At 43.2% G+C, this 23,317-nt stretch overlaps 1 protein-coding gene across 8 annotated transcripts in view; it reads left to right on the forward strand.

Moving 5' to 3' along the window:
- Cntrl (centriolin) overlaps positions 1-23,317 on the forward strand; it is an 86,825-nt gene that overhangs the window by 42,355 nt on the left and 21,153 nt on the right. For 7 of the 8 annotated variants that reach the window (XM_057755597.1, XM_057755598.1, XM_057755603.1 and 4 more), the window contains 13 exons: positions 1,120-1,296; positions 4,003-4,137; positions 6,740-6,885; positions 7,344-7,551; positions 8,234-8,413; positions 10,829-11,008; positions 11,794-11,910; positions 12,115-12,259; positions 12,720-12,868; positions 14,845-15,034; positions 16,948-17,264; positions 20,512-20,720; positions 23,025-23,217. In XM_057755597.1, the coding sequence (XP_057611580.1) occupies positions 1,120-1,296; positions 4,003-4,137; positions 6,740-6,885; positions 7,344-7,551; positions 8,234-8,413; positions 10,829-11,008; positions 11,794-11,910; positions 12,115-12,259; positions 12,720-12,868; positions 14,845-15,034; positions 16,948-17,264; positions 20,512-20,720; positions 23,025-23,217 (2,346 nt within the window). Of the gene's footprint in view, positions 1-1,119; positions 1,297-4,002; positions 4,138-6,739; positions 6,886-7,343; positions 7,552-8,233; positions 8,414-10,828; positions 11,009-11,793; positions 11,911-12,114; positions 12,260-12,719; positions 12,869-14,844; positions 15,035-16,947; positions 17,265-20,511; positions 20,721-23,024; positions 23,218-23,317 lie in introns of those variants that run through there. The other variant, XM_057755604.1, reaches the window with a different exon arrangement.

Genomic DNA, 23,317 nt, shown 5'->3' on the forward strand with positions numbered 1-23,317 from the left:
CATCAGATTTTCCTAACTATCTCCAGAATTTATAGTGGTGTGCATGAGCACGTGCATGCGTGCCTTTGGGTGTGCATGGTCTAGGCAGGTGCATTCTGTACATCTGCCTGGTAGACTCCTTGTGTTGTTTTACTTTGTTCCTCTATGCTCCATATAAAATAATATGTTTTAACTTCTTTTCCCCTGAATACTGGAGTGGTTACATACCTTTCATTTGTTCTTTGCAGTTCATATTTCCTTAGCCTAATGGATTCCTATTCATATTTTCTGATCATTTTTTTTGTATTGGATCATCTTTCTTTTGTTAGTTAACTGCAAGAATTCTTTATATTTTGGATGTTAATCCTTTTTGGAATACATACAGTACATACAACTGCCTTTCATCCAAACAGTGCCAAATAGTTCTTACAAAACTAAATAGAAGTTACTCCAGGTTCTTCCTGTTTATTCACAGTAGTTTGAGCTAATTCTTCCATAACCAAATAAATAGACAGAAGTTGTATATGACACATGAAGGTGTGTCAGTATAGTTTAGTTTTGAGAGTGTTTTCCTTCTTAGTGGCTGGCACTTGGCTTGTTAGCACTCAGTTCAGTCACTGCCATCTTTAGAATGCCAGTCCTTTGTTCTTCTGTTAAATGAACACACTGTGGTTTAATTAGAAAAGTGTGGGCTTTGCAGTCAGAGATCTAGGTCCATAATGCACCTCCTTTTTCTAGCTCCATGGTGCTGTGGTCACAGTGAGTTGCCGTTCAGGAGACAGATGACACAGTGGTGTAAAAACACTGGGTCCAGGGAAGAACAGTTGTTTGTTTGTTTGTTTGTTTGTTTGTATTTTCCACTCCTGTCTTCCTCATATGCTTGCAGACTGGAGTGTCACACAAATGGTTTCTTTGGAAACAGCATGTTGGCAACTTGGTGAATTTTCAGGTTACATTTAGTAGAGTGCTCTGCATGTCAACTTGGATGTGCCAGCATAACACTCCATCCTGCTGTTCATAAATCTTTCTGTGCCAGGCAGTAGCGATTGCCCAGTATTTGGTGCGCAGGTTAGTCATAATGACTTGTAGATGCTCTCAAGGTACTCAGGATGCTGCATTTAAACATGCTGAACTTTGCAGGAGCTTGCAGAGCTAGAAAGTGCCCTCCAGGAGCAGCGTGAGGTGAATGCATCCCTGCAGCAAGCCCAAGGAGAGCTCAGCGCCTATGAAACTGAGCTAGAGACTCAGCTGAGACTAAAAGAAGCTGAAGCCAGCCAGCTCAAGGAGGAGTTGGAAAAACTCACAAGGCTCGCTCAGGTAAGTGGAGCACATGCCAAGTATAAACTAAGCAGTCTGTTATCTGTTGTGCTTTTGAGATAGCATCTCACTATGTGGTCTAGCCCAGGCTGGAAAGCACCCTGCTTCAGCTTTGTAGTGCTGCGGTTTCAGGCATGAGCCACCACACTTGGCATAGTCTTAATATTAAGTATCTTTAATAATAAGGATATGAGTTGATGGAACATGTCAAAGAGCATATTTTTTGGAGTCTGGCATTCTGAATTCAAACATTACCCCTATGTAAGCGTGGGCAAATCATTTCGGGGCTCTGAGCCCCATAGCCTGTTCCTCTGTTAGATAGCAGATGATAAGATAAAGGATATGATGGGCATTAAAGCCCTTGGTAGTTAATATTTGATAAGTCCTAGTTTTCCTTTCTCACAATAGCTCTAAGAGATTCTTTTTAAGTTAGTGTTAGATTTTATTTGCTGTTTCCTTTGATGATGGTTGAAAGATCCACTAGTTTGTCACACTTTCAAATTAGAGAAAACAGTATCCGTCCAATAAGTACTGGCCTCTGAGGACCTGTCTTGAGAAATTGATAGTCCAGCACGTGAGACAGGTGAAAGAGGGAAAGGCATGGCCACCTTTAGAAGCAATGTCTCAGCTGTAGTTTAGAGGGTGAAGAGGCTGTGGGCACTAGGGGGAGTCAGGAGTGAAAGGAATAGAGAAGGAAGGAAGGGGTGAGTGCCCTTGCCGAAGAATAAGGAAGAGGCGACATACTGTGAGGATCTTCAGACCTAAGGGCAAAAGAAGAGTGAGGAAAGAAGGTAAAACTTAAAGGCAAAAAGGAAGAGGGAGGCCAGATGTAGCATATTCTTTATGAGCGTGAAAATACAGTTTGGGTCAGGCAAGGGTGGCAGAGGCAGAGGGATCTCTGAGTTTGAGGCTAGCCTAGTCTACAGAGCTAGTGCCAGGGCATCCAGGACTACACAGAGAAACTCTAACTCAACAAAACAAAATAGAACAAAACTACAGTTTGGAGAGCTGTATAGATAGCTAAGTGGTTAAGAGCACTAGCAGAGGACCCAGGTTGGATTCTCAGCACCCACTCAGGCTCACAACCATTTGTAACTCTAGTTTCAGGGAATTAGATGCCCTCTTTTGACCTCTGCAAGCACCAGGCACATGTAGAGTATACAGACATCCATGCTAACAAACACTTAGACACGTAAAATAACAAGGCAGAAAGGCACCTGCTGCCGTGTCCGGTGATAGGAAGGACTTGTACGGGAGTGGTCATGGTCTGTTCTTTATTTACCAGAGGTCAGAGTCCTGCCAAGTGTCAGAATTGCATATTCTAGAGCATTTAAGTTTTACAAAACCCTTTGCAGGATCAGAGTAACAGGAAACAGCAGGTTGGGGAAATAAAGTGCAAGTAGATATTTTTTTTTAAATAATAGTAAATAAAATTTCTAAATGCCATATCTTTCTTCAGAGTAAGTTTTTTTTTTTTTTTTCAATTCTGCCCTAACTAGTTTGAATGATGCTGTCTTTGGTACTTTTACTTTTATTTTTGGCTAAATCTTAACAAAAATGTTAGAAGAACTTTAAGAACTTGGTATTGAAAGCAGTACCCTATCGTTAACCACCAGGATCGAGCTTCAGACCACATAGAATATATAGAGCATGGAGGCTTTGGTTTCTTGGTTGTTACACTGGACTCACATGAAAGCACTTGTGGAGCTTATCAGATGCGGATCCCATAGACTCAGACCTGTAAATCCGACATGGGGTCTGGTCACCTGCTACTTTGTTTCGTCCTTCCTTCCTTTTCCTTCTTTCCTGCTTTCTTCCCTCCCTTCCTCCCTCCCTCTGTTTCTCTTTCTGTCCCTCCCACTCCCCCATCCCCACCCCCATCCTCTTCCCATTTCTCTCTCCTCTACTTTTCAGACAAGGTCTCATTTTAGTTTTTTTGGTTTTTTGGGTTTTTGTTTTTTTTTTTGGTTTTTCGAGACAGGGTTTCTCTGCGGTTTTGGAGCCTGTCCTGGAACTAACTCTTGTACACCAGGCTGGTCTCGAACTCACAGAGATCCGCCTGCCTCTGCCTCCCAAGTGCTGGGATAAAGGCGTGGCGCCACCACCGCCCGGCGGAAGGTCTCATTTTGTAGCCCAGGCCAACCTCTCACTCCTCCTGCCCCTGCCTCCCAAGCATTAGGATTACAAGCCAAGTTTCATCTGTATTTTCAAAATCCTTGTGTTTAAGTGTTGCCTGCGTGTCTCCCTGCGCATTCCTAGTACCTGTGAAGGCCAGAATGTGTCTAATCCCCCAGACCTTGGGTTACACATGGTTATGAACTACCATGTGGGTACTGGGAATTGAACCTAGGATCTCTGGAAGAGCAGCCAATGTTCTTAAAAACTGAGCTATCTCTCCAGCTTCTCATTTTTAATAGGTACATGAAATTATTTTTGATACAGGTATTTGAGGACCACAGTTTGCTTACAAAGATTGGTATTGGAGACTGCCCTGAAGATTCTGATGGGATATCAAGGCTGAGCTAATTCTTATGTGAATGCCTCATTAAGTAGTCAGAGGAACGTGTGGAAAGTGATGTCGGGTTTTTAAATTTCAGTGCGTAAATGTAGAACTATAGCAGTGGTCCTGTATATGTACCTGTGCTGCTTGGGATCATAAACTATGCCTGTTTCTCACTTTAATGTCATTGCTACCTCCAACAACAGCTAGAGCAATCGGTGCTTCAAACAGAACTGGAGAAGGAAAGAGAGTCCCTCAGGGATGCCCTGGGCAAAGTCCAGTCCTCAGAAGAGAAGCAACAGGAGAACAGTGAGCTCCACACACAGCTTAAGAAGCTGCAGGTAAGAGATCTGTGCTCATGGAACATCCAACACTGGTGACAACCTCGCTTAGGCATTTAATAGCCTGCTCTAATATGCACTAAGCAACTTGAAGTATTAGGTGAAAATGAACTCTGGATGGAGCTGCACCATAGCCTCTGCTTCTTTGTTTTTTAATTAACTGGATAGTGTAAAGAAATGGTGCCCGTGTCCAGATTAAACAGGAATCTATAAACTCTACCTCTTCTCTGTGAAAACAACTCCTTGTGTGCTTCCTAGGAACTGTCAGCAGACCAAACTTAAGACTGCTACATCAGTGCACCCTCTCCCATTGAAATGTCTCCCCTAGTGAGCTGCAGTAAGGTCTCCTAATTATACAGTTCTCACAGTCTTCTCAATAAAGATGCAATTAAAAGTATAATCAGTTTTTCCTTCTTGTGTGAACTTTGTGTGTGTGTGTGTTTGGAGTCTTTAGTAGATTATTAAATTTTATTTTTATGAAAATTTAAAGTGATCACAAAAACAATAACCCCATGACCTTTGATCCATTGCTTGGTTTATACAATTATTAATATTGCTTCATTCGGTCTACTTTTTTTCTTTGAAGTATTTTAAAGAAAAATTCAAGTTGGGAGTAGTGGCTCCTGCCTTTAATCCCAGCACTCTGGATGCAGGGACAGGTGAATCTCTGTGAGTTCAGGGCCAGTCTGGTCTGTAGTGAGTTTTAGGACATTAGGGCTACATAGTGAGACCCTGTCTCAAAAGAGAAAAACCCAATATATTTTCACCTAGAAATACTTCTTTATGCAACTCTTCCCAGAAAGCACTAAAGTCAAGTCTTCATGGGCCTTTCTCTAAGGTGTAAACTGAAGTCCGCTTTCTAGCCTGGCCTTGCCGTGGTCTGCCTTGGTTAGGACTAGAGCTTGCTTGGTCTTCTGATGAGAAGTACACCTTTTACTCTCTACCTTTATCTTTCTTAAAAGTCAGTTTGGTAGGATCAGTAGACAGCCCAAAGGACAGATACCACCAAAGTACAGCTTGGTGAACCAATGAGTGTTTATTGGTGTTAACACAGGAATATGGGTGAGAGGTTATACAGGAGCAGAAATGACCCACAGACAGCTGCATCGCCAATGCCACTCCAGCATGACAGCTCACATAAGCTGGGAACCCGGAGCACACTGCACAGTCTGCAGGCCCTCAGTAGGATGGAGAGTGTCCTTCCAAGTGACTATGGTCGGCACCTCTTCCAGGCAGCTCAGCTGGTTCCTGCTTCTTCCAGGCAGCTGGTCTGGTCTCAGTTGTCTTTGCAGCTTGGCTTGTCTGAGATCCTGCTTCTTAGCTCTGCTCACTCTGGCAGGGAGGGACCTAATAAATATGGTCAATTTCAGGGACTTCCTGATACTGTTTTGAGTTGTTTATGTCCCTACTTAAGGAGCTTCCCTGCAGGATGGAGTGTTTTCAATCTTGGAGGAAACTGTTAACACAAAGCTGCTAAGAATCAAAGTCATTGATCAATCTTTTAGGGGCTCAGTGGTTCTCATGTCTTTTCCTAATTCTCTGTGTATCATATTTAGCACAACCTAAACCCCAGTCCTGAATTGATACATTGTTTCAGGTCCAACTCTTGTACAGACTTTATATCTACTATATATCTTGCTTCAAATTATGAAGATATTAAGAGCCTATTTTTTTTCTGGCTAATCAGTAGGCTGACTGTAGTCATATCACCTAGTCAGATCACATAGGGCCAGGAGTAGGCTCTAGAGATGTCCTTGATTTATGATGGGGTTATGTCCTAACAAACCTACAAATTGAAAATAACTTATTTCAAATACATTTTCTGTGCCTAACCTGAATATCATACTGTGGTCTAACTATCCTTACATGTGTTTATAGTATGTGCATTTAGTCTAGTAAGAAAAAGTTATCTCTTTTTTTTTTTTTTTTTTTTAAGACAAGGTTTCTCTTGTGTAGATTTGAAGCCTGGTCTGGAACTCACTCTATAGACCAGGCTGACCTTGAACAGATTAAAGGTGTACAACACCACCACCTGGCTAGGCAAAGTTATCTTAAAGCCTATTGTATGATAAAATGTTGCCTATCTGTTGTGATTTATTGGAAACATGATGATATACCAAAACACAAGGCAAAATGTAAAGAACATGGCATCTGGATGCACTACAGAGGTATTGTTACCCTGGTGGCCTGGCTAGTCCAGGAGCTGGTCAGGAGACAGCATTTAAAAAACTGTAAAGTGGTAGAGGACACTGTGGCCTAGAGAAAGCTGCCTCAGGGTATCGGGAGGGACAGTCTACAGATCCGACCTCTAGATGCCATGGGCGCTTAAAAATGTATTCGCCATTTTAGACCCTCCGTTGTAGTCAGCAGCGCTGCGCTGGATGTGTAGTAGAGTGATCCCTCCAGTACCACAGGCACTCAAGGGACTAGTGAGCGTCCATCTTCAGATGTAGCAACACTTTTCTTTATACCGTGGGGACATTTTAGCAATTCTTTTTATTTGAAAGAGGCACCATATGAGTTTCATTCTGTGGTCATGTATCTGTGAGTAAGGAATGTCTGCTGGCAGATAACACATACTCTCCATTTCCCCTGTACACAGGACGACAACAGCGTGTTAAAGCAGCAGCTGAAAGATTTCCAAATCCACCTCAGCCGCGTGGTTGATGGTCTCATTCGTCCAGAAGAAGTAGCAGCTCGGGTAGACGAGCTAAGCAGAAAGTTGAAACTAGGAGATGGGGAAATGAGGTAAGCAGAAGTAAACCCAAGTTAGAGTGACCCTCTCCACTTGAGAGCTGTGCCTGAGACCAACCATGAGCTCTCCATCCTCAGTCTCTGTTGTACTGATTGATGTTTCTGAAAGACTGTGATGCAAGATTGCTTAATTCTGATGACAGCATAAAGTATTTAAGAGTCTTCTTGAAGTTGGTTGTATGTGATCCAAAAGAACAATATGTATTTTTGTAGCGAATAAGTACAAAACAGGATAACATCAAGTTTATGGACACGTATTCTTAGCCTGTGTCTTCAGAGTGACCTCAGTGATTTGGTACAATGATTTGCTCTTATGAGGTACTGAGCAAAATGCTGCAATTGACACCAGTCCCTTCACACAATACTTTCTACTCTCAGTTTTTAACACTGCATTGAACATGTTTGCATCGAATTAAATGTCACATTTATACCTTCTTGTTTTTCCCCTTTAGAACCTATAGTCCTTCAGATGTCTTAGGGAAAAGTCTTGCTGATCTACAGAAACAACTCAGTGAAATCCTTGCACGATCCCAGTGGGAAAAAGAGGAAGCACAAGTTAGAGAGAGGAAACTTCATGAAGAAATGGTTCTCCAGCAAGAGAAACTGGCAAATGGACAAGAGGAGTTCAGGCAGGCCTGTGAAAGAGCACTTGAAGCCAGAGTAAGAAAGACTAGAGACAGACAGAGGGTAGCCTTTAGCAAATGCTGCAGTTTTCAACATGTAAATTGAGCATACTCTTGTTATTTTCACTCATAACTAGTCTGTGACTAAAATCCAATCCTGAATGTGGTTATTGATGTCAAAGTCAGGCCTGTTTGTAAAAGTGGTTTTTCCTTGTTTTGAAAGCAGCTGAGAGATAGTTTATAATGGATAGATTAAATAATACCACATAACCAAAGTATAGTGTGGTGTCAGAATCTTAACCTACTGATGTTCAAGCACTGAGGTAAGCATTCAAATCCCAGCGAGCAAGATAAAAATATCTCTGGTCGCTATTTAGCACAAAACCTTGTTATATTTATGTTTCCTGGTAAGGAAACCGTAGCTTCATAACATTCTTATTTTGCTTAAAACATACATTTTATGTGTTTATATGTATGTATGTTTACATACACATTTACTAATGTGGTTACATATATGTGTGTATATATATATACTTGTATATATATATGTATTTATGTATGTATGTATGTATACACACACAAGTCCCATCACTCAGGAGTATCAAGTAGGAGTATCACAAGTTCAAACATAGCTTGGGCTATATACCAAGAGGCTGTCTCAAAGAGAGTGGGAGAGAGAGAGAGATCTTAAGTTTGATAAAAATTTTATTTCTTCACAGATTAAGTTTGATAAAAGGCAACATAATGCACGAATCCAGCAATTAGAAAATGAAATTCACTATTTGCAAGAAAACCTAAAAAGTATGGAAGAAATCCAAGGCCTTACAGACCTCCAGCTCCAGGAAGCAGATGAAGAGAAAGAAAGAATTCTGACCCAACTCCAGGAGTTAGAGAAAAAGGTAGGGAGCCTAGAAAAGTAAGGAACCTGCTTCCGGTGACAGAGTCAGTAGTAATCCACATCCAGCTCTCGTTGCTAACCCAGTGTTGAGCCTGACCTCACAGCTGGGTCTTGTTACGTAGTCATGGACCTGAAACTCTCCTGATACAGGGAAACAAGAGAACTAGGGTCATGGAGGTGACACTTAACAAACAATAGAAGGTTAGCTTGCCACCTTGAAACACTTCGTCCACCCAGGTACATCCATGGAGTTACTTTTTTTTTTTTTTTTTTGGATTTTTCAAGACAGGGTTTCTCCGTGGCTTTTGGTTCCTGTCCTGGAACTAGCTCTTGTAGACCAGGCTGGCCTCGAACTCACAGAGATCCGCCTGCCTCTGCCTCCCGAGTGCTGGGATTAAAGGCGTGCGCCGCCACCACCCGGCTCCATGGAGTTACTTTTAAACTCTCCCTCTCACTTTCTGATACTCGGGCAGAGGCTGCTCATTCATTTCTGGTCGCCCAGACATAGATAATCACACAGAAACTATAGTAATTACAACACTGTTTGGCCAATAGCTTATGCACATTTCTGGCTAACTCTTACATCTTACATTAACTCATTTCTATTAATCTGTGAATCACCACAAGGTTGTGGCCTAATGGTAAGGTTCTGGCTGGAGGCTGGCGTCTTTCTCCTTTGGCAGCTACTTGATGTCTCTTTGACTCCACCTACTTTCTCTCTATATCTCTGTTCAGATTTCCTACCTGGCTTTACTCTACTAAACCATTGGCTGAAACAACTTCTTTGCTAACCGGTGGTAATAAAACATATTCATAGCATACAGAGGGGAATCCCATATCATCTGGCCTCTCTGATACCCTTTTCTCCATCTGCCTTCACCCATCCCGGTGTAATCTCCTTAGTCCACTCAGACATCTCACTCAGCGCTTCTGAAACCAGACACTGAAGCGTCTTGCTCTAGTCACAACCTCTTGTCTCCCTAACTTCCTCATGCTGACACTCAAGCTTCTAGTTCACCAGCCTCCTTTTTTTTTTTTCACATTGGGAGAAAAGTTTTATTGAGGGGGAGGGAAGGTAAGGAGGGGGGCAGAGAGGCAGGTGAGAGAGGACGAGGAAGAAGAGCACCTCCAGCTTTTCAGTCTCTGCTTTTCTTGTCCAGCCTAAAGTCCTTGGCCAGCTACTAAGTCTTTTTTTCACCCAGAAGTAGCTTCAAGTCCCTTTTCTTTTTCTTCTCTCTCACTTCCCTGACAAAACTAAAATCACTGCTTTCTTGGGGTCTGCGTGGTCCTGGGGAGGTGGACTGTCACTCTCCAGCACGGTAGTATCCCTACAGCCTCACTGTCACATGTCATTTGGGCATCCCTCCTCCTTCATATCTGCCATCTCGTCTCCATCCCAGTGAACAAAAGTTACCCTATAGGAACTCTCCAGTCACCACCCTCCCTAGCCATCCTCCTCCTCCTGGTCAGCCCGATTTCCCAATTCTACACATGAGCCTACTCCACAGAGCAGCCTGCCCACCCTCTCTGAAATGGGGAAATGGCTATAGTCAGTCCCACCTCCTCTCCCCACCTTCACTTTAAAGATCAGGCCTCTTAAGCCTGAGACGCTGCATGATTTGTCCACTTCAGTACCCTCAAAAATGTCAAGGTCTTCACTATCGTATAGCCAGGCCTGATACAGTTGTTTTGAAAGCCTTGTCCATCTGTTATGGTGCCAAGAAGTAAGGCTGGGTTTAGAAGGTTGTTTTTTAAAAATATTACTCATTCAATTTTATGTGTATGGCTGTTTTGTCTGTGTGTATCTCTGTACATCACACATCTTCCACTGAGGCCAGGATTCCCAGGAACTTGAGTTACAGATGGCTGTGAGCTACTATGAGGGTTCTGAAAAATCCAACCTGGGTCCTCTGGAACAGTGTCCAGTGCTCTTAACCTCTAAGCCATCTTTCCAGTCCATGATTCTTAACTAAGAAAAGAGTTATTTAAAAAGTTTTATGTGCATGGGGAGCTGGAGAGATGACTCGACTGTTGGGAGCAGTGCTGGCAATCATGAGGACCCAGAAACCAGCAGTGCTCACAATAAACTGGCATCCTCCATACACCTGCAGTCTGAGCTGTGAGGGAAGCTGGAACAAGACGATGGCTAGGACTTGCTGGCTCTAGCCTAGCTGAGAAAACACAAGCTCCAAGAAGAATTCTGTCTCAAATGACTCAGTGGGAAATAACATCTGCACATGTGTGTGTGCACACGCACACACACACAAATGTTTTTGTCTCTCTTCAAATATTTATGAAGCACCTAGTATACATTAGGTATTATTCTAGACGTGGGCATGGAGCACGGAACAGATCCTGGCTCTCTTGGAGCTCATGTCTTCATTTATTTATTTTGGTTATGATTCTTTTATTTTAGAAGAAGCATGAAGATGCCAAATCTCAGGAGCAGTTTATTGGTTTAGATAAAGAACTGAAGAGTCTAAAGAAAGCTGTGGCTGCTTCTGATAAACTAGCTGCAGCCGAGCTCACTATCGCTAAAGACCAGCTCAAGTCCCTGCATGGAACTGTCATGAGAATTAATCAGGAGCGAGCCGAGGTTAGTCCATACAGTCCGAACGTCTTTACCAGCTCTATCTTAAAAATGCAGCCACGTAATTATGGATCCTTGGTACAGACTTTGGTCATCTTCAAACTACTATGGTACTCTCTGCATTTCTTAAGAGCCAGTGATTATATCCCATCATTGGGGTTGCTCCGGGCCCCAGATTGTACCGAGTTCTTAAAGAAACCACAAAATGAATATTAAAGGCTAGCAACCTCTTTAAAGAAATCTCTGTCAATATGTGCTTGGATTGAAGTTTTGAAAACTTCAGTATAGTTCCTCTGAGCCTCAAGTATTTCTTTTTTCTTTTTTTATGGTTTTTTGTTTTGGAGTATTTGGTGGGGTGTTTTTGTTTTTGTTTTTTGAGATAGGATTTTCTATGCAGCCCTGGCTGTCCTGGAACTTACAGGAATTCACCAGCAGCCTCTGTCTTCTCCAGCACTGGGATTAAAGTTATGTGCCACCATGCTCATTGTGACCCTCAAAATGTTTATTCTGTTTATGTATATGAAAACCCATTACCTTACAGGCTGTTAGTGTGGTGGCTGGAGTGATGGTTAAGGTACGGACTGTGACACAGACTTCAGTGAGATTGAGACCATGAGAAGCCAGAAAGACAGGCCTGGGAGACTATCCCCAGACAGATCAGGCTTGGCACCGTGTGTGTGTGACTAAGCCAGGCTGGTAGTAGGATGAGAGCAGAGAGGTCACGCTGAGAGGAAGACTGACTGAGATGACCATCATGATGGCAATGCCCTTCTCATGCTCTGTCCCAATAGGAGCTGCAGGAAGCAGAGAACTTCAGCAGAAAGGCCAGACAAGCAGCCAGAGACCTGACTCGAGCTGAAGCGGAGATCGAGCTCCTGCAGCATCTTCTCAGGGAGAGAGAGGGGCAGGTCAGTGTTGGTACCTGGAGCCACCCTTCTTGTGAGCTCCTAGGTGTCTAAACTAAGTGCTGCAGGAGATTGCTCAAAGCGCACTGAAGTGCGGTCAGTAGGCAGCACTTTGGCCTTGCTGTGCCATGGAAATGAAAGGGACAGTGGCTTCTTGGTTACAAGGGTAGATGTTCCTGTGACTTTGTGTGTACGCCTTTTCAATAGTTTCACATTGAGACGGAGAATGCAGGCATAGATTCAAAAGGAGCAGACTCACAGCTGCTAGAGATGGAGATGCTGAATGAGGCCATGGCGAAGCAAAGGGCTGAGATTACAAGGCTTCGGGATGTACTGCATCTCACTGGGACCGGTAAAGTACTGTTGGCTTTGATTTGTCTGGTTCTGTATTATAAAACTGAACTGCCTTCTGCTGTCTTTAGAAAAAAGCACTTGGCTGAAGGAGTTAGTTCCATACCTGACCTAGAGAATCGTGGCTTACCTGACAAGTTAAGAACTTATAAGAACTTAAAAAGCATTTTACAGTGTGGTATGAGGGGATTTGATTATAGAAAGACAAGGTATAGACTAATTTAAAGAGTAATATCTTACAAATATGTTTGCTTTCTGTGAATTTATACTTTATAATCGATGGACAGAGGAATGTTGTCTTGGTGTTCAGCAAAAGCAAATTACCCAAGAGCAGGCTGAAAGTCAGCTTTGGGGACATGGTGGTAGAAGCTGTTGGCTCTCCCAGAGTCTCTCTTCTATGTTGGCACAGAAAGGAAGTCCTTGAATGCATGGCAGCTTCATAGAGTGGCTTTCCTTTACAGATAATAAAGGAGGCATTGAAAGTGTTTTAGAGGAAATTGCTGAACTCCGGCATGAAGTTTCTGCTCAGAATGAGTACATCAGCAACCTGACAGATCCTTTCAAAAGACAAGGCTATTGGTATTTTATACCACCACCGCCATCATCAAAAGTAGGAATTCTCTGTTGCTAGAAGTATATACTGAATTTTCTTGAAAGTGACATTTTCTCCTTCCCCAAATTTGTTAGCAGGTGCTGGAAATACTTCTCTGCTGAGACATACATTTAGGTTCTTCAGTGTTTGTGGCATTTGTGATTTAAAAATAGAGCTATCCCACAGACAGTAGTACTTGCCTTTCATGTCCAGTGTCGTGAAGTAGATAAAGTATAAGGTGACTTAGGCCCAACGAGCTGAATGAAAATGGTTATAGAAGAGGGAGGGGGAATGGACTGGGGGGAGGAGAAGAGGAGTGGGGATGGGGGAGGGGAGTGGGGGGAGGGGGCAATGTGTGGGAGGAGGGGTGGGAAATGGGAAACGGGGAGCAGTTGGAAATTTTAATTAAAAAAGAATAAAAAAAATGATAAAAAAAAAAATAGAAATGTGAACAATCATAAACAACAACAACAAAAAAAAAAATGGTTATAGAAATGTACAGAGGTGTGAACAGAATAATGGGTACCTAGGTTTGATTTTCTTTTTTAAAAAAAAATTTTTTTTGAGTGTTAACCAAACTGTAGGCCACATGCTAGGCTATACTGGGGTGCTGTGATGACGGATGCATCCCTGCACTTAAACAGTAACGTAGTTGTGACGTCAGATGTGGCCAGTGTGCTCTAGTTGAAGAGGTTGATTTAGCATGAGGAAGGAAGGCTAACTAGCTGAAGCTGTGAGGTGAGTAGTGAGCAACTGTCCAGAGAAGGTTTAAGAGGGAGGAAACAGCTTGTGTGAAGAGGAAAGGTGGTATAGCCATAGTGAGGAACCTGTAATGTTAGTTTACTGGAAATGCTGAACCAAGAGCTAGAAATGTAGACTGGGGCTGTGTTAGCTGCTCTTCTTGTGCTGTGATGAACGAACGAGCATGCCCAGAACAACCTAAAGAAGAAACAGTTGATTTGGGCTTGTGGTTCCAAAACACCACCAGCAAGAGACCAGGTGTTTAAATACCTGAGCCTATGGAGACATTCTCATTCAAACCACAGGTCATTCTTCTCTAAGAGACCATTATATGTTAGGGGAAAAAGAGATTGCTGTTACTGGAGTCGGAGTTCAGAAGGGTATTCTCGCTGAGCATGGGGGCTAGAGTTGGAGCCAGGCAAGCTTTCTGTGGGCCATTTGAAGGCCAGAGCTAGATTAGTGGAGCTGGGAAAGAAGAGGGTAATATGAAGAGATGAGCTTGCTGCCTGAGCTTGGAAGTGAGCAATGGATCTAAGTGGGACTGAATGACACCCTTTGAGTCTGCTGTGGAGCTGAGTGTGCTGGGAAACAGGGAGAACAGAAGCAGCACACTCCAGGACAGCAAGACACTAACCTCCAGATTCCTTCGGAGTGTGTGGTTTCGTTTACCTTAGCTACTGGGCTACTGAGGACAAGGCAAAGGAAGAAAATCACTAGCAGTCATGAGTGCAGGTAGGAGGCGGACAGGACACTCAAGGGTCTGATAACTTACAAAGAATTTATTTTTATTTTTCTCTCATGAAAAATTGTTCCATAAAGTAAACTCAGTCAAACAGCCAGATAGCATGCCTCTACCACTGCAGTGCTGTGAGGACCTTTATTCCCAGAGAATGGTCCAAGCAGCAAGGTGGGGAATGGACGCTCTTACATAGCTTCCTGAAAAGAGCCCTACCCTTTTCACCAGAGCAGTCTGATGTGACTTCAGCCATTGCATACATACTCCTCCCTGCCCAGCCTTCCCGACACTGCCATGTTAAAGAAATGCTAAGCTGAGCCATATGTATGGACTATAGTTTATGACTGTGTACAACTGCATTCATTTCTTATTTCTGTTTGTGAAAAATGAGAACCATAATAAGGACATAGATCCTTTCTTAGTTTTTGTGTATCTCACCTTAGCTGTGTACTCTGGCGTATCTAAAGGTCGGCCTTTCTATTGATGATAGGCTGTGCTCTCTTGTCACTGATTTTAGGTTTCCAGCCATAGTTCTCAAGCCACAAAGGACTCCGGTTTGGGTCTAAAGTATACAGCCTCTACTCCTCTTAGAAAACCACAGCCTGGACAGCAAGAAGAGAAGGACAACCGTGGACCTCTGCCTACTTCAGGATACTGGGTCTATTCACCCATCAGAAATAGGTTGCGTAAATCATTTTCAAATAGAGGTAGGTCACATCACGTAAGGGAAGTTGCATTTCTTTTACCTATTTAACGACCTTTGTTTCCTTGAAATCCACAGGTGTATTCCAAAGTCCTTAGTTTACTCTGAGATCCTGTGTGATCCTGTGTTGGCCGATAACCTGTCTTTCCATAGGTTATCTGAAAAAGAACTGCACAGCGGGGGCTCCCTCCCAGACACTAGATTAGGCACAAAACACACAGAGATCCCTTATTAAGCAGGGAAGAAAAGTTAAAGTGCTGCTTTCTGACTCTGGCAGAGAAACAGCAGCAAATGACCTTGCAGGGGTCATCTTAAGAGAAGAAGGGGGTAGTCTGTGTTAGAATGGGCTGGGGTGTGATGGTAAAGGAGACAGGAGGAGAGGGAGAAGGGAAAGGGGGCAGGGATATTTGTCCCAGTGGGACCAAGCACTGCCTCTGGAGAGAGAGGAGACAGATGGGACACATGGGCAAATGTTGGTTTGTAAAGGTAAAGGGGGAAAGCCCCATGTTAGGATAAGGTGTTTAATTTTAATTGGGCATGTTAATTAGGTGAGCCAAAGGGGGCTTCTGATTGCTGGACTTCAATACCTCAATAGCTGGACCTTGGTGGTCAGCCTCATGAGAAGGAAGTGGCCAAATAAGGGACTAGACCTTGGTGACTAGCCTTACGAAGGCAGAGGGAATGGGACAAGGGCAAGGCCAGCCAGAGCCATCTGCCTAAGTGGGCTAGTTAGTATCTCTTCATTATCTGTCTAAAGCAATGTTCTCAACCTATGGGGTGTGACCCTTTGGGGTTGAACAGCTCTTTCACAGGGGTTACTTATCCTGCATATCAGATAATTACATAATGATTCATAACAGTAGCAAAATCACAGTTATGAAGTAGCAATGAAAATAATTTTATGGTTGGGGGGTCACTATAAAATTAGGAGCTGTATTAAAAGATGCAGCATTAGGAAGATTGAGAACCGCTAATCTAAAGATACTTGTAGTGTGCCATGTTCCTCAAGCCTCTTTGCCTTTGTTTGTCTATTTTCAGTGCTGTAGGTAGAGCACAGGCCCTAGCACATGCTAGGTAAGCACTTTGCCATTGAGCTACATCCTCACCCCTAAACCTCCATTTTTCTGTAATGTTTGTCTTCCTCTTTCCTTCCCCACACCAATTCATACTCAGGTTTAGGAAGACTATGCTCCTTGTATGGTATCTTCCTCCACTCTCTCCAACTGAATAGTTTCTTGGCTTGTGCTTCTAGGTCATGGAACATTGGACAATTTTTTTTTTTTTTTTTATGTACTAAGATTGTCAGAGGTTAGTCTTTCAAAGCTTTGTGCAAAGAATGAGACTTGGGTAGTCTAAGCTCTTACATTTCATAGCTCTGTGGGCACAGTCAAACCATTCTGCGGCTCTGAGACTGTTGATCTGTGACATAGTAATGCTATATTTTGGTGATTTGTTCATTAAGAAAATATTTGTTGGGATGGAGATGTAGCTCATTGTTAGTTCAATCCCTAGCAACACAAAAGCAAATAAACAGGAACTCTTCCTTGGGTGAGTGCCTGCTGTGTGTTTTATTTAATGTCAGGTCAGCAGACACAGCTCCTGCCTTTAGGGGAGATGAATAGGAAGTAAGCCGTTATATTAGAGTGCTACATGTCATGGCAGAATCAATTTGAGTTCTGTCTCATAACATCTCTGTTGATATTTTATGTAGTATAAAATACATATTCAAATGATTCATCAGTGGGTGAAGAAACGTGAAGTGTTACCTGCTGAAAATACTTTGTGTATTGATCTGTTTCTCACAACTACATTTGACCATTCTTACAGTTTTGTTTTACATCTCCTATGTTTTGATTAAAATGCTCTTATTTCTTCCTAAATCTACTTACCTAGTATAATCTCCTGTTTATTTCTTAGAAGATGCAGACAGTGGAGGAGATAGCCAGGAAGAGAGTGGACTGGATGACCAGGAGGAACCCTCATTTGTGCCTCCTCCTGGGTACATAATGTATACTGTGCTTCCTGATGGCTCTCCAGTACCCCAAGGAATGGCCTTGTATGCACCATCGCCTCTTTTGCCCAGCAACAGCCAACCTCTGACCCCTGGCACTGTGGTTTATGGCCCACCTCCTGCTGGAGCCCCCATCTTATGTGGACCTCCTCCCACCAACTTTGCTGTTCCCCTTGTCCCTGTGGGTATGCAGCATTGCAATGTCCCAGAGCACCATAACCTAGTAAGTGGGAAACAGCTCTGTCCTAACCGCTTCCAAGTGCTTCAGACAGACGCATGTGTGATGAGTTCACTGATGCATGAGCCAAGACCAGGAGTGAGATTATAGGGCTGATGTTTAAAAAACAAACAGTCTCCTATTAAAATATGATTTTGAACAGGATAGTAAATTCTCAAGCCCAAAGCCTGATGCAGCTAGCTGTTTTCTAAAATGCTTTCAGTCTAAACATCAACAACTTCCTGTTGTTAACTGTGTAGTAGTGTTTATATAAAGCTATCACATACTAGTACCTAAAGCTTATGCATGTGTGTGAGTATGCTCCACATGTACACGTGTGCCCATATGTGCTGATATGTATAAACAGCATTCAGTACATATGGGTGAGAATTATCTCTGGGTTAACTGATGATTATACATTTTTTTTCTACAGTTATTGTTGTATGCACATTTGAATTCTGTTTTCCCATTTACTAATAGAAATAATACCCAGTTTTTATAATTTAAAGATTTTATTATTAATTACTTATTTATTAATTACATACATATATGTGTGGCCGGGTGGTGATGGCGCACGCCTTTAATCCCAGCACGTGGGAAACAGAGAACAGAGGCCACTGTTCTGTGAGTTCAAGGCCAGACTGGTCTACAGAGCAAGTACCAGGACAGACTCAAAAGCTACAGAGAGAAACCCTGTCTCAAAAAACCAAAAACAAACACCAAAAAAAAAAAAAAAAAAAAAAAAAGCCATGTTGGGTGTGCATGTGAATGTGATGCCTTCAGAGGCAGAAATGGTATCAACTCCCCTGGAGCTGGAGTTTTAGACAGTTGTGAGAAGCCTGGTGTGGGTTCTAGGAAAGGAACTTAAGTCTGCTGAAAAAATTGTTGTATGACAAAATTTTCCCTGGGGCAACACAACACACACACATCTACCCACCCCAGATAGGGAACTCACAGCAGACTAAAGTACAGATACCACCAAAGTGCTGCTTAGTGAGGTTACTTACAGAACTGTGTGTTAGGGGCTACATACAGGAACAGCTGTATTGCTAAGGCCCATCCCAGCTCACAGAAGCTGGGAACCTGGTGCACGCTGTACACACTGACAGCTCACAGGTTGGTGAATATCCTTTCCAAGTGACTGGTTGCTCTAAACCACTTCCAGGCAGCTCTGCTGGTTTCTGCATCTTCTAGGTCTTAGCTCTGCTTACTCTGGCAGGGAGGGAGGGGTCTAGTGAATGTGATCAGTTTCAGGGGCTTCCTGAAGCTATTTTGAGTTGTTTACCTCCCTGCTTAAGGGCAGGATGGGATATTTCAATGTAGGAGGAAACTGTTACACAACAGAACAGTACAAATATTTTTAAACAGATGTTAATATCTAGATAACATTTCTTTATTTGTACGTGCAGTAGGTAACTGTGTGGATTCTTTTTTTCTTTTTTTTGTTTGTTTGTTTGTTTGTGTGTTTTTTGGTTTTTCGAGACAGGGTTTCTCTGTAGCTTTGGAGCCTGTCCTGCAACTACCTCTTGTAGAACAGGCTGGCCTCGAACTCACAGAGATCCACGGGCATGAGCCACTACTCGGCAGACTGTGTAGATTCTTTTTTTAAAAAAAAAAAAAATGTTTATTTTTTATGTATACAGTATTCTCGCTATTCTGTCTGCAAGTACTCCTGCAGGCCAGAAGAGGGCACCAGATCTCATTACAGATGGTTGTGAGCCACCCTGTGGTTGCTGGGAACTGAACTCGGGCCCTTCAGAAGGGCAGGCAGTGCTCTTAACCACTGAGCCATCTCTCCAGCCCACTGTGTGGATTCTTAAATGTGCTTTTTATTCTTAGGCTAGATTCTAAGAAGTGGTTACTTCCTAATCCGATTGCTTTCTACTTTTTGGTTCTAATATAACACTGCATCCCAAGCTCATCTTCGAGCTCAGAGCTTTCCTCCCTCCTCAGCCCACTGAGGGAACAGAAGAAAAGATACCTGGTACCAGGTCATTGTCCCCTTCTAGTAGGTCACAGTTGGTCCACAGGGCCCACATGTGGCTTTTGCATACATTCAGTTGTAACCATCTATCTATTAAGCATTTGCTGATACTCCCTTGGATTACTTCTTTTACCCTGGAATGAACACAGAACACACCTAGTTCTCAGCACAAAGGAGCTCTGTTTGCCCCAGAGTGACAGAGACAGATGACAAGGGAGAAGAGAAAAGGGGCAAGAGAGGGGAGGGGAAGGGATGTTTGCCGTGGAGGGATAGAGACCGCCTCTGGATAGAGAGAAGACACAAGTGGCCCTTAGGCAAATGGCAGTTTATTAAGGGACAAGGGGAACTCCACCCCCATTTACTACCATTAGGATGAGGTAATTTTGATTGGGCATGTTAATTAGTGTAGCCAAATGGGGGCTTTTGATTGCTGGACTTCCATACTTTGATAGTTGGACCTTGGTAGTCAGCCCCAGGAGGAGGAAGTGGCCAAATAAGGGAATAGAACTTGGTGACTAGCTTTAGGACTATGACGTAATGGTTTTTAGCAAGGGGGAAAGGGAAAGGTGCCCTGTTTGCTATGCTCAGGCCTACTAGAGCCCTTCAAGAACACATGACTCGCACAGCTTCTCCAGTGTGCTTTCACGCCTCCACGTTGTAGTTCTGTTTTGTTTCCCCCTTCTTTTGGTTATTGTTTGGTTGTTTGAAACAGTTTCTCTGTGTACCCCTGGCTGGCTGGCTGGCTGGCTGGCTGTCCTGGAGCTTGTTCTGTAGACCAGTCTGGCCTCCAACTTGGAGATCCTCCTGCCTCTGCCACCCAAATGCTGGTATTAAAAGCATGCACCACCACCTCCCAGATAGCTTCTTTTTTCTTGAGACTTGGTTTACCTTTTTCATTCTGCAAAATGAAGGCAAAATACCTCTTCTTCTGGGAACCTATTTCAACAGTTCTCCCATGTGTCCAGAGTAGAGAGAGACTTCAGTTTCTTTGTTCTGCTAGATGCTGAACTCTAGAGACAGAGTGGTTTGGTGAGTTTCTAACGTCGAGTCACACTGATGGAAAAGTTATGTGAAGTCTGTCAGTTCCATCTATGCCATGTGAAAAAAATTGACTTGACTCAATTTTTCTTCCCATACTGAAGTCTTAGAATGCCCCACTATTTTTTAGGCCATAGATTCATACTTTATCCAATTGATTTCAACTTCTGACAGCAAAAGGGAAGAGATGCCCTCCAATATCTCAATAATGCATTCACTTTCTATGATCAGGAGAATGAAGTGTCTAGACTAGAAGACATAATGCAGCACCTAAAATCAAAACGACGGAAAGAACAATGGCTGAAAGCAACCAAGCAGCATTCTGAGAAAGAAGTGGAAGAGCTGCTGCATAATATTGATGACCTTTTGCAAGAGAAGAAAGAACTAGAACATGAAGTAGAAGAATTGCATAGAACCATCCAGAAACATCAACAACGAAAGTAAGCATCCACCATTATATTTCTATAATTCAGAGGATACCATGTCAGTTCGGAAGGGTGCCTCAGTCAGCAGTGCCTCATAAAACATTCTATCATTTTAAAACTTTCTTAAATCTAAACTGCGAAATAGTAAATGTTAGCTGTATGTGGTTCTTTAAATGTGGCAAAGGGAACTGATAAAATTTAATTCCAATTAATTTAGTGCCCCATGGTAAATACCACTTAGGACAGCGAATATCTAAGGTATCCTGGCAGATCATCCAGATCAGCCTTTTTGTGGTTGTCTCTGGTGTCGAGCACAGCCATTCTCCATCCCAGCCACCACAGCAGAACATACAACAGGGTTTTCAAACCTTCCTTCTCCGTGGTGTCTGTGTGGTTTCCTTGTCCTTCTGACGTTACATACAGAGAGCTAACTGACCCTTTTCTGTTATTTCCACTGCTGTATCCTTAATTAGTGGAATTCTAGACCACATAGCTTCCACGCTGACCACCATGTGTAGAATCTTTCTCTCCAGTCTGCCAGGAAACACTGGACTCAGTCTCATCTTGGTACATCGGCAGTCTGAACCCTGCCTGTTTTGGTTAGACTTCAGCCTCAGAAAACACTTGGCATGAACCACGTCTGTGCTGTCCCCTAGCACCACTTTCCTCTGCCTCCACACCTTCACATCTGCCTTCTTCCTGAAATGCCTTCCCAAGCCCTGTCCATCTGTCCTGCCTTTCAAAACAAAGGTGGGGGCTGAGGGGCTGGAGAGATGGCTCAGCAGTTTAAAGCACTTGTTGCTTTTTGCAGAGGACTCAGGTTCAATTCCCAGCACCCACATGGTGGCTCACACACATCCATAACTCCAGTTCCAGGGGATCTGACACCCTCTTTTTGATCTTTGCGGACACCAGGCAGTCTGTGGTACACATACATGCATGCAAGCCAAACATTCATAAATATAAAATCTTAAAAAAAAAAAAAAAAAAGAATTTAAAACAAAGGTCAGGGGGTCCCTTTTACACTAAGCCTTTCCTTTTTTCTTCTTCTTCTCACGTATCCTGTGAAAGTTAGGGTTAGCAACCTTTGACATAGCCCTGTTCATGCAGTGCTGTGAGCAACCAGAGAGTCAATAGGGTGATAGCTGGACCTCCGTCTACGAGTGCCTGTACCTAGCATAGAGTCAGTCAGTTCACAGAGCCTCTGTTGTCTGCTCAGTTCTATAAAATGTTGTCTTCTGTGGTGCTCCATGAATTAGGCTGTTCCCCAGTTTTTGTCAATTAATCCACACTAGCCTAGGCCTCCTCTCGGGGTGGTCGGGGGCCTGTGAGGCATGCAGAATGAATGAGACAAGATCACTGCTGTCTAGGAGTGGACAGGTGAGTGAATAAAACTGATGTGGAAAGTGAGAGCCTCACTGAGAAGAACGGGACGCTGTGCTCGTGGGTGGGGTGGCTATAGCTACAGTCATGTGAGCGTACATCTCGGGACGAGCACAGCGGTGCTAGAGCAGTAGGGCGTCTCCTCTGCCACTGTAACAGTAGGAAATGATCGGTCCAGGAAATCTGGGTGACGCTTAAGTCATCAGAGAAAAAGGCAAAAGTTATCTGCACACCTTTGTTTAAAGAAAGAAGGAAAAACATCAGTGTGCTGAGTTTGTTCTCATGTTTTTCTCTGAAGCATTTTCATATAATTTTTCATATTAGCCTTGAGTTACTGAATTTTGTGTCACTTTTTTGTCAAATCTTTTATGACAGTTTTACTCTAATATAAAGAAGTAAGTCACAAATCCATGCAGTGTTTGAGGCCAACTGGCCTGGGGTCTGTCCTTGAGGACTGTCATAGGACCTGGATATTATTGTGTAGCCACTTCCTTTATTTCTATTTTCCAGAAAAATAATGTGTCAGCATTGTCTTGGCCAGATGTTGACAGCACAAATTCACCAGGCATTTTACATAGTGTGTGTTTACTGCCAGGAATATTCCATGTTTGTAATAATAGTACATTTTGAACATAACCAACTGTAGCTACCTCTCTTATTTATGTATGTAGGATTGAGTGCTCTGTCTGTGTGTGTATGCTTGCAGGCCAGAAGAGGGCATCAGACCCCATTACAGGTGGTTGTGAGCCACCTTGTGGTTGCTGGAAATTGAACTCAGGACCTCTGGAAGCGCAGCCAGTGTTCTTAATTTCTGAGCCATCTCTCCAGCCCATAGTTACCTCTCTTAGAAAGTAAATTCTTGAACACTCTTCATAGGCTATGAGTGTCCATATTATCTACGTTTAAAATATCTTGATATTCAAGTAATTTTTTTAGGGACTTCATTGATGGAAATGTTGAGAATCTTATGACTGAACTAGAAATAGAAAAGTCTCTCAAACGCCATGAGGATATTGTCGATGAGGTTGCGTGCATAGAGAAGACTCTTCTGAAGCGGCGCTCGGAGCTCAGGGAAGCTGACCGACTTTTGGCAGAGGCCGAGCATGAGCTTTCCTGCACTAAGGAGAAGGTGAGTCTGGCATGGCTCCTGCTGGGGCTCCTGTGTGACACGGCGACTACTGCTGCCTGCTCGAGACTGCAGGGAAACAGACGAGAGCACTGTCCGGGTC

This window comes from Chionomys nivalis, chromosome 22 (assembly GCF_950005125.1).
Source record: "Chionomys nivalis chromosome 22, mChiNiv1.1, whole genome shotgun sequence".
Classification (NCBI taxonomy): domain Eukaryota; kingdom Metazoa; phylum Chordata; class Mammalia; order Rodentia; family Cricetidae; genus Chionomys; species Chionomys nivalis.